The sequence below is a fragment of the Cebus imitator genome, unplaced genomic scaffold (assembly GCF_001604975.1).
Source record: "Cebus imitator isolate Cc_AM_T3 unplaced genomic scaffold, Cebus_imitator-1.0 Scaffold415, whole genome shotgun sequence".
NCBI classification, from domain to species: Eukaryota; Metazoa; Chordata; class Mammalia; order Primates; family Cebidae; genus Cebus; species Cebus imitator.
Genome location: NW_016107730.1, coordinates 485623 through 496505, shown reverse-complemented (window position 1 = coordinate 496505; position 10883 = coordinate 485623). Strand labels below are relative to the sequence as shown.

General features: G+C 41.3%; 1 protein-coding gene across 7 annotated transcripts in view; it reads right to left on the bottom strand.

Annotated features, from left to right (window-relative positions):
* The window catches only part of EZH1 (enhancer of zeste 1 polycomb repressive complex 2 subunit), a 40607-nt gene that overhangs the window by 13447 nt on the left and 16277 nt on the right, over positions 1-10883 (bottom strand). For all 7 annotated transcript variants that reach the window (XM_017509387.2, XM_037731686.1, XM_037731683.1 and 4 more), the window contains 6 exons: positions 9778-9898; positions 8184-8360; positions 6986-7088; positions 6337-6500; positions 5859-5950; positions 119-299 (listed from right to left, as the gene is read on the bottom strand). In XM_017509387.2, coding sequence (XP_017364876.1) covers positions 119-299; positions 5859-5950; positions 6337-6500; positions 6986-7088; positions 8184-8360; positions 9778-9898 — 838 coding nt within the window. The remainder of the gene's footprint in view (positions 1-118; positions 300-5858; positions 5951-6336; positions 6501-6985; positions 7089-8183; positions 8361-9777; positions 9899-10883) is intronic.

The following is a 10883-nucleotide window of genomic DNA, read 5'->3' as shown; positions in this document are numbered from 1 at the left end:
AAAACTAGAAAGAATTTACATTTTTAAGAGGTAGTAATGTTAAGCGTCAGGCAGTGATCCTGGGTTTTCCAGAGTCCTTGCACGCAAAGAAAAAGTCTTCATTTTCTGTTCATCGTACCTGAAGAACTGGAGGCCCAGTCATTGCCTGTGTCCCTGTCACTGTCTCCTTCTTTAGTCTCAGCTGCAGCAGAGGCTGAGGTGTTGGAGCAGGAAGCACTGACCATGTGGTGCCTTCTTCGGCGACGACCAGAGCACTTGGAGCGTGGGTTGTGGAGCATGGCATATTCTTTTGCTCCTTCCTGCAGTGGACACGTTACAGATGGAAAATAGGAACAGGCCCTGAGTCACCATACTGATCTCATCATCACAGACCTTCATCTTAGCAACATCTGTGCTTAAATACAATAATACTGTCTTTTCTTTTTTTCTGTACCATATAATAAGTATGATCATATAACAATGAGAGAGCTGCTTAACAAAACTCAGTAATATACTTTTTCACAAAAGTGTTGTCCTATAATCTTTCTTTTTTTGAGATAGGGTCTCTCTCTGTTGCCCAGGCTGGAGTACAGTGGCCTGATCATGGCTCACTGCAGCCTCAACTTCCTGGGCTCAAGTGATTCTCCTGCCTCAGCCTCCCAAGTAGCTAGGACCACAAGCACATGCCACCATACCCAGCTCATGTCCTGTAATCTTAAGATATAATCTGGGCATTTGTGTCTTCAATTTTCCAGTGAGTTGTATCTAAAATTAACTTGCATGTTAGTTGTTTGGAATTTGAGAATACGTTATCCTATAGATGAAGAAATGAGATTCAGAGAGTGGAAGATACTAGCTTGAGATTATACAGCTAATAGTTCCAGAGGGGTATAGGAATCAGGGCTCCTTGTCTCCCTAGGCCACTATTCTTTCCATTCTACCACACGTTCTCTGTTTCTTTAATAAAATGTGTAATGCTTAATCTGTACAATATTACTACTTAATTTTGACACTTCCTCTCAAATCTGTGTGTGAAACTCAAAATATTGTTTCATTATTTTATAGCTATCGCCCCCCCCTTTTAAAATGAAATAATTATTGCTCAGCTTGATCGTCAATATTTTCTCATCAGACTTGGTTTTCAAAGACTTCTAGCTGTTTCTGAAAACTAAATCTACTTCTACAAAATAAAGATTTATCTTCCAGGGACATCATCTAGAGGCATTCAGAATGGTTCACCATTTGACATACACACAGGCTTTCCTACAATATAGCCTCTAAAAAAACTAGGCTGTCCTGAGCCCCTGTAATAGAATTGATTACCTTTATACCAGAGGGTTGGGAAAGCACTGAAATCTGCATGTGGCAGGTGCCCAGGCAGACGTCGGGGGGTGGGGGGTGGCGGTTTGTGCTGTGAGACCTAAAGTCTCTATGAGGTTGCCCAAAGCAAACAAGCGTATCAGCAGGTGGGTCCATGTGTGCTGAATGCATTAGTGCAGGACCAAGCATGCTTTCCTTTTCCAGGAGCAGAAAATTGTGAAAGTGTTGAAGGCACAAGCAGAGTCAGAAAGCTCAATTTAAAAATGAAGCTGTTTTGAGTAATAAAAGTAAAAAAAATAAAATAAAATAAAGGTTAACCTCTAAATATCCTATTAAGGATATTTAGAATAATATATAGTGGGGCCTAAAGGAAATTCCAAAAGAGTTTTGAGTTAACTGAACTTGATATTATCCTGAATGTGAAATATAAAGCATCACCTATATTTTTTAAACGTGTATATATATATATATATATATATATATATATGTTTAAAAATTATAGTTTTTTTTTTTGAGACAGGGTCTTGCTCTGTTGCCCAGTTAAGTGCAGTAGCGCAATCTCAGCTCACTGCAGCCTTGACTTCCTGGGCTCAAGTGATCCTCCCACCTCAGCTTCCCAAGTAGCTGGGATTATAGGTGCATGCCCAGATAATTTTTTTATTTTTGTATAGATGAGGTTTTGCCATGTTGCCCAGCCTGGTCTCAAACTCCTGGGCTCAAATTATCCACCCACCTCAGTCCCCCAAAGGACTGGGATTACAGGCATGAGCCACCATTTTAATATAATGACCAAAAAAAAAAATTTTTTTTTTTTTTTTTGAGATGGAGTTTCGCTCGTTGCCCAGGCTGGAGCACAATGGCATGATCTCAGCTCACAGCAATCTCCACCTCCCGGGTTCAAGCAATTCTCTTGCCTCAGCCTCCTGAGTAGCTGGGATTACAGGCATGTGCCACCATGCCTGGCTACTTTTGTATTTTTAGTAGAGATGGGGTTTCACCATATTGGTCAGGCTGCTCTCGAACTCCTGACCTCAGGTGATCCACCCACCTTGGCCTCCCAAAGTGCTCGGATTACAGGCATGAGCCACTGTGCCCGGCCCCAAACATTTTAACATAAATAAAATCAAGTCTCCAAACCTAATTTCTAGGTTATAGGAAAGAGGGGACAGAAGACCAAGGAAATGACACCATGAAAAAAAACAACAGATGAATCCAGGATGTGGGTCATCCTATGAGACAAACAGCCTAGAACTTTTAAAAAGATTTAAAAAGTGATAGAATTATTTGAGATTAAAGACGAGTAAAAAGACATAATAAGGCCGGGCACAGTGGGTCATGCCTGTAATCCCAGCACTTTGGGAGGCTGAGGCAGGCGGATCACCTGAGGTCAGGAATTCGAGACCAGCCTGACCAACATGGTGAAACCCCATCTCCATTAAAAATACAAAAATTAGCCAGGTGTCTTGGTGCATGCCTGTAATCCCAGCTACTCTGGATGCTGAGGCAGGAGAATCGTTTGAACCTGGGAGGCAGAGGCTTCAGTGAGTCGGGATCGCACCATTGCACTCCACCATTGCATTCCATTTTTTTTGAAATGGAGTTTCGACAAGAGCAAAAGAGACATAATAACCAAATATGATACCTGAGTGAATGATCCTGGTTTTGAAACAAAACAAAAGACAAAAATAGCGATTCTTGGTACAGCTGAAAAAAATTAAATATATTAATAGAATGGATAGTATACTATATAATTCTTGTTAATTGTCCAATGTGTAATAATGTGCTTATGTAAGAGAATGTTGTTATGCTGAAACATTTACCAAATGAGCATCACAGTGTCTGCAACTTATTATCAAATGGTTCAGCAAAAGATATACAAACATAATATATGGAGAAAGCAGATATAGAAAAAAATGTTATCAAATCCAGGAAGAAGATATCTTTCAGCTTCTCTGTATGATTGAAAATGTTCTTTTTTTTTTTTTTTCCTTCCTTTGAGACAGAGTTTCGCTCTTGTCACCTAGGCTAAAGTGCAGTGGTGCAATCTTGGCTCACTGTAACCTCCGCCTCCTGGGTTCAAGTGATTCTCCTGCCTCAGCTTCCCGAGTAGCTGGGATTACAGACATGTGCCACCATGCCTGGCTAGGTTTGTATTTTTAGTAGAGAAGGGGTTTTTCCATGTTGGTCAGGTTGGTCTCAAACTCCCGACCTCGGGTGATCTGCCCACCTCGGCCTCCCAAAGTACTGGGATTACATGCATGAGCCACTGCACCCAGACCTAATAATGTTCTTAATAAACAGTTGGGGAAAAATAGTCCAACATTATATTTAAATATGTACTCAAACCTAAAAAGCAATGAAAGAAAAACTGTGCATATATTATCTCTGTAAGCTAAACATACATACATTTCAGGCATTGGCAGTATCTTTGTAATACATGTACAGGGTATCAGAGTGACTCGTATGAGAAGGGCAACGCCCTTTTGACTTATATAAATGCTGGCATGTTTTCAAAGCATGGTGTATGTATGTATGCATGTGTATGTATGTATGTATGTATGTATGTATGTGTGTGTGTGTGTGTGTATGTATATATACTTTTTTTTTTTTTTTTTTAAGAGACAAGGTCTTGCTATGTTGCCCAGGCTGGAATGCAGTGGCTATTCACAGGCGCCATCCTACCACTGATCAGCACAGGAGTTTTGACCTGCTCTGTTTCCGACCTGGGCCAGTTCACCCTTCCTTAAGCAACCTAGTGGTCCCCCACTCCTGGAAGGTCACCATATGCCAAACTTAGTGTGGACACCCAATTGGCATAGCACACTACAGCCCAGAACTGCTGGACTCAAGCAATCCTCCCACCTCAGCCTCCCAAGTAGCTGGGACTACAGGCATGCGCCACTGCGCCTCGTATATTTTTTAAAGCATGGAGTAATTTCATTTTATTCTTATTATTTTTTGAGATGGAATTTTGCCGTGTCACTCAGACTGGAGTGCAGTGGGGTGATCTCAGCTCACTGCAGCCTCCACCTCCTGGGTTCAAGCAATTCTCCTATCTTAGCCTCCTGAGTAGCTGGGACTACAGGCGTGCACCACCATACCCAGATAATTTTGTATTTTTAGTGGAGACAGGGTTTCACCATGTTGACCAGGCTGGTCTCAAACTCCTGACTTCAGGTGGTCCACCTGCCTTGGCCTCCCAAAGCACTGGGATTACAGGCGTGAGCCACCACACCTGGCCAAAAATAATGGAGTATTTGGTTTTTTTTTTTTTTTGAGATGGAGTCTCACTCTGTCGCCCAGGCTGGAGTGCAGTGGCATGAGCTAAACTCACTGCAACCTCCACCTCTCAGGTTCAAGCAATTCTCTGCCTCAGCCTCCTGAGTAGCTGGGATTACAGGCATGCACCACCACGCCCGGCTAATTTTTGTGTTTTTAGTAGAGATGGGGTTTCACCATCTTGGCCAGGCTGGTCTTGAACTGCTGACCTTGTGATCCACCCACCTTGGCATCCCAAAGTGCTGGGATTACAGGCATGAGCCCCACTGCGCCCAGCCAACGTGGTGTAATTTTAAAAGTATGACCTGTGGAGTTAGACCAGGGCTTGAATTTCATCACTGCCACACCACTGACTTATCAACAAACTTTAGGCAAAATATATTAACTTCTGTAATCCATCGTTTCCTCTACCTCATGACACTGTTATAGGATGAAAATAAGACAAGGTATGTTAAGGGCCTACCATGGTACTTGGCACCTAGGAAGAAGTTAATACACATTAAAGAAAAAATAAACCTGATAAAAATTCTTTTGCTTTTACAATACAGCCCATTTTCCACAGGCATCCCAACAGCATTCTCTACCATCTTTCCATCTATTATCCCACTGAAGATGGTTCCAAAAGCACTTGGCTGGCTGTATAATTTTAATAGGTGGCAGAAATTTTATCAAGGTATTTTATTTATCACCTAGGCTCATCCTGTTATGTAGAGAGCCAACCTGTGTCTTTGGCAAGTCCAGCTGATCTATTTCTTTCTAGCTCTCAGTATACTGCCTCCCTGCAGCTATGCCAGACCATTTATGCTGCTTTATAAGGTCTGCCCATCAGGGAAGGGTCCATCTGGTTGATCACACAAGATATTAGCATCATCATATGCTAGTCCTCTCATAGTTGTATGCATTTTAAGAAGACAGCAAAGAAACTCGAGTGCATACCCACCCCCCCAGCACATACATTGCTCCAATTCTAACAATACAGTTAGGCTCTGAAATCTAAGCAGAGAGTACTTAGCGCAGGCAAGCCTTTAATGATCTTTGAACCTGCACTCCATCAGACTAACTTTAGAGTCCTATCATGTCTGGGGAATTCCTTAAGAGCAGTCCCACAGTAACTGGGGAGCTCCTTAAGAGCAAAAGCCATGTTTTATTTGTGCTATATGACCCCCAGAGTACTATGTACTGGCTCACTTGGCTTGTGTTGCCAGAGGCAGAAAGTTGAGGACCATTTCCTGCTCAATGTTCAACAAAGTTAACAATGCCAGAACAGCTTAAGAACATACCAGCAAAAGGAAGCAGTCTGTGCCACATGGTTCTGGTTCAATCTTGATTTCTTTATTCTTGCGTTTATATACATTAGGGGTGGCATGAAAAGCTGGAAAACAAAAACTGTCTTGTTTCCAGTGGTCTATCCACTTGACAAGATGGGGAGGAACAAAATTGAATTAGGGAGCTATTTTAAGAGTTAGAATTTGATATAAACAGATACCATCAGGGTGCATAAAATTTAGTCATTTCTGACATCAACACAATGCTTTCAAAGCTAGGAGGTACTGAGGAACAGATATGTTGCTCATTAGTCTGTCCCTACCATGCAAAGCATGTTGCACTATCATTGAACAAGGGAAAGTAGAACTGGCCCTTTATAAAACATTAGCTCAGAAGCCAGGAACTCTATACGAGAAACCAGAACAAAGAGAAGGAAACGGTGGCTGGGGATGGAAGAGAGGAGAGCATTTCAAACAGAGTAGCCCCACTCACGGTGAAGGAAGCAGTCGTATTTAAAGCAGCGCCGGCAAAAAAGTGTGTGGAAGGAGTGCAGAGATTGCTCCCGCTGCACAGACTTGGCATTGGGGCCATCGATGTTGGGTGTGCACTGAGGGGGAAGTGCATTGGGGTCTGACATCTCTGTTAGCTCTCGATACCTATTTAAGAAAAGAGAGATGAGAGTTCCTCCGAGGGACTGCCTCCACCGAGGAAATACAGACTGGGTACTGACAGTAGCCTACCTATGGTCTGCCAAGGGAGGATGGGTGTTTTTTATAGGTCTGGTTGATAAAAGAATGGTAGATAACAAAAGTGGGTATACCATTGTAATTATGCTGGGTTTAGCAAATGTTGGAAAGTAAGGGGAGGGAAAGATTTGATAAGATGGTGCTGGTGTAACTCTCCAGAAAAGTGGCAGAGGAAAAGTTCTCTGGTCAGACTCACTCAAAAGCCAGTATACGATGACCCTTAATATAGCAAGGGGGCATTTAGATGTAATTGAGTAAGCAAGAAATAATCAAAGTGTGGGCAAATCATAATGCACTTACCATAAACAAAGTTTTTTACTAACCAAAAATTAGCAGGGAATAAAGGTTTTATCTGAGCACTTGGTATATGGCCTAAGTGGGACATCTTTCCCTACCTCTCCTTCATGTCATCTGGGACACCATTCTCAGGGAACATTGAGGCAATTGCACTGAAGATCATGTCATTGGGGAACTGTTTCTTGGAACTCTTTTTGTTGCCTGAATTGAAAATGATAAAAAGTGCCTGAGTGTGATTATCAGAACATGCAAACAAAGCTGTGTGATCTTTTTTCCCTTTGTCATAGCATTTTGATTAAAGCTGCTTTGTTAACCTAACCACTGATTGTTTGGAGATACATAAACATCAGTGCTATCTGGGCTTAACTGATAAAGGCTATAAGTAAATGATATAGGCTACAAGTAAATAAGGAAGTTAGAGTCTACATATTAACAAAATCCACAGTCCCAATTAGAATCTGGATATGAGGTGGCTCACACCTGTAATCCCAGGCAATACTTTGGGAGGCCGAGGGGAGCGAATCACTTGAGGCCAGGAGTTTGAGACCAGCCTGGCCAGCATGGTGAAACCCCAACTCTACTAAAAATACAAAACTTAGCTGGGCATGTTGGTGCATGCCTGTAGTCCCAGTTACTTGGAAGGCTGACGCACAAGAATCATTTGAACCGGGGAGGCAGAGATTGCAGTGAGCCGAGATTTTGCCACTGCACTCCACCCTGGGTGACAGAGCAAGACTCTGTCTCAAAAAAATAATAAATAATAAATTTAAAAAATAAAAAGAATTTGGAAATGAAGAGTGTTCATGGAGAGATCTGAATATAGAAGAATCTTATCATAAAGTGGATGCTGAAGAACTGACTGATACTATAATTATGATATAATAAGAGAAAATACACTATGTCCCTGGACATATAGTATAATTAAATAACATAGAGTATAATTAAACTATTAAATTTTAAATTAATTAAACATTAGTGACATGGAAAAGTGTTCATAAGAGTAAATAAAAAGGGATACAAAATTTAATATATACATATATATATATATAGGCATGATCCCAATTTCATATAACACATATAATTAGAAATGAATAACGATTATTATATCGGTTCTTCTGCTTTATTCTTCACCTAAGTCACAGCTATCTGAAGCTATCAGTTAATGATCGTTTTCTCCTTTTAAGTAAACCAACAAGAAGCACCAACAGCCTTTAATAGGCAACAAACCTTTCCATTCTTCCTTCTTCCCTATCACCATCACTTTAAAAACAGAATAAGGGAGCCCATGCTACGTACCTTCCATAGCATGTCGCTTTCTCTTTCTTGTTACTGGCAGATCTTCTTTGCTGTCATCCTGCTTTCCATCTGAGGTATCATTGTGCCCTTCCTCCTCCTCATCTGAGTACTGGTTCAGGGCATCTACCAACTCCAGAAAAACAGCATCACTAATCAGGACAGATCCAGGGATCATCTCTGAAACAAGAGGATTAGAAGGATGAGCAGTGATCACTTTGCATTCCATGAGTCCTCCTAGGCAGGTTTTCTTGTATGCACTCCAGAGGCCCAGATAAGTAACAGGTGTACATTTTTATATGGGATTTCTGGAAATTACAGTCATTTGATTGGCTCCTACACATGCAATGGTTCAGCTGGTTAGAGTAGGAATACAGTTATAGGCTTTATTCTTACTGAAGAACTTCACTTTCTCAGTTACAAGTCAACTCTGAATTTATGGTTCAAAATCTCACAAAAGTGTCAAACAATCTCCAGGAGGGCAAAGAAAAAAAAAACAAAATGAAAATTCTCTTGGCTTTGCAGCTGATGGGTCAGTAATTATGTCTTTAAATCAAAAGACAGCACTTTTTCCTAAAATTGTACTTTATGGAGATCTACTACAATATAGATTTTTGAACACTAGGAGGCGCTGAGGACAAATAATGTAGTTCGACAGCATCACAACAGCCCCCACAATTGTCAAAACAGCAGGTGATGCTGTTGGTTTACAAATTGATGGGGAGTCAGTCCTCCTTCCATTTCTTAGACATGGACAGACTTTTCTAGAATTACAACTAGATCCAAACAATTTGCTTTTAGGAAATTCAGATTATTAAAACCAACTTCTGGGAGATCTAGGGGATACCTGGATGAAAGAAGTATGACAGAGAGGTTCATTACCATTCTCAGAGAAAGAGAAATAAAGAACAAAATGGTCTTGGATGTACTTATGGAAAACTCCTAAGTTCTAAGATTAAACTTATTTATATAATAAATTTTCTCTCCAGCCACTGATTACTATATAATCCTTTCATGTCCCAACTCCATTTAAAATTTAACTAGGGTACTTTAAATAATTTTTATTTCTGTTTCTGCTGCTTGAATCAGCAATAACTAGGGTAATAAAAAACAAAAAGCAAAAAAGGAAATAACTAGGATATTTTGGGCCAGGCTGGTGGCTCACGCCTGTAATCCCACAGCTTTGGGAGGCCAACATGGGAAGACTGCTTGAGGCCAGGAGTTTAAGACCAGGCTGGGCAACGTGGTAAGACTCCATTTCTACAAAAAATTTTAAAATTTAGCCAGGTGTGGTGGAGTATGCCTGTAGTCCCAGCCACCCAGGAGGCTGAAGCAGGAAAATCACTTAAGCCTAGGAGGTCAAGTCTACAATGAGCTATGATTGTGCCACTGCATTCCAGCTTGGGTGACTGAGTGAGACCCTGTCTCTAAAAAAATAAAAATAAAAAAATTAACTCCCAGCCATGTGATGACATTGAAATATTCTTTAGTGTGTAGCCCATGGGACAGAAGATAAAAGCAAAATGGCAAGATGATAAGGTGCCAAAGAAGAGGCCTGATTCTAACAAAATTTTCTCCCAGAGTTCAGCACCACTACCTTCTTCACCATGGACTTTCCCATCGTAGTTATTGATCAGCTCCTCAATAAAAGTCTCATCTTCTTCTTTCACTTCATCTCCCATGTAGGGAATATTGCACAAAACCGTCTCATCTTCTACCTGAAATCAAATCAGATGTAATTCATTCCATGAAGCCATGATGCAGCTCCTCTTTCCTATTTAGTAGAATCTTTGCTGAGCTTTGTTTGCTGCTTGAGTCTCCTAAAAAATGCCTTTGTTCAAAAGTTTTCTGCATTGAACTGGTCATTTTGTTTTTGCCAAAAAAAACTCAAATGGGGCTAGGAGCAGTGGCTCACACCTGTAATCCAAGCACTTTGGGAGGCCAAGACAGGTGGATCACAAGGTCAGGAGATGGAGACCATCCTGGCGAACATGGTGAAACCTCGTCTCCACTAAAATACAAAAAATTACCCAGGTGTGGTGGCATACACCTATAGTCCCAGCTACTCAGGAGGCTGAGGTGGGGGAATTGCTTGAACCCAGGAGGCAGAGATTGCAGTGAGCCGAGATCACACCACTGCACTCCAGCTTGGCATCAGAGCAAGACTCCATCTCCAAAACAACAAACAAACAAACAAAAATCTCAAATGGTAGGAGTAATGTCACGCTTAGAAAAAAAGTTCTGTTTAGTTGATAATATTAACTACCAAATGTTTAGCTTGATAGTAACAATGATATTTTCACCAACACTGAGAATTTGACAGTATATTTTTTGCAGTGCTTTCATCTATTATCTCATTTTATCCAGTAAACATCTTTATGAAATAGGTACAAACATCACCCAAACAACAGTGTAAAAAGTTTCTAATTGTGGCCGGGCGCGGTGGCTCACGCCTATAATCCTAGCACTTTGGGAGGCCGAGGCGGGTGGATCACGAGGTCAAGAGATCGAGACCATCGTGGTCAACAAGGTGAAACCTCGTCTCTACTAAAAAAATACAAAAAATTAGCTGGGCATGATGGTGCGTGCCTGTAGTCCCAGCTACTCGGGAGGCTGAGGCAGGAGAATTGCTTGAACCCAGGAGGCGGAGGTTGCGGTGAGCCGAGATCGTGCCATTGCACTCCAGTCTGGGCAACAACAGCG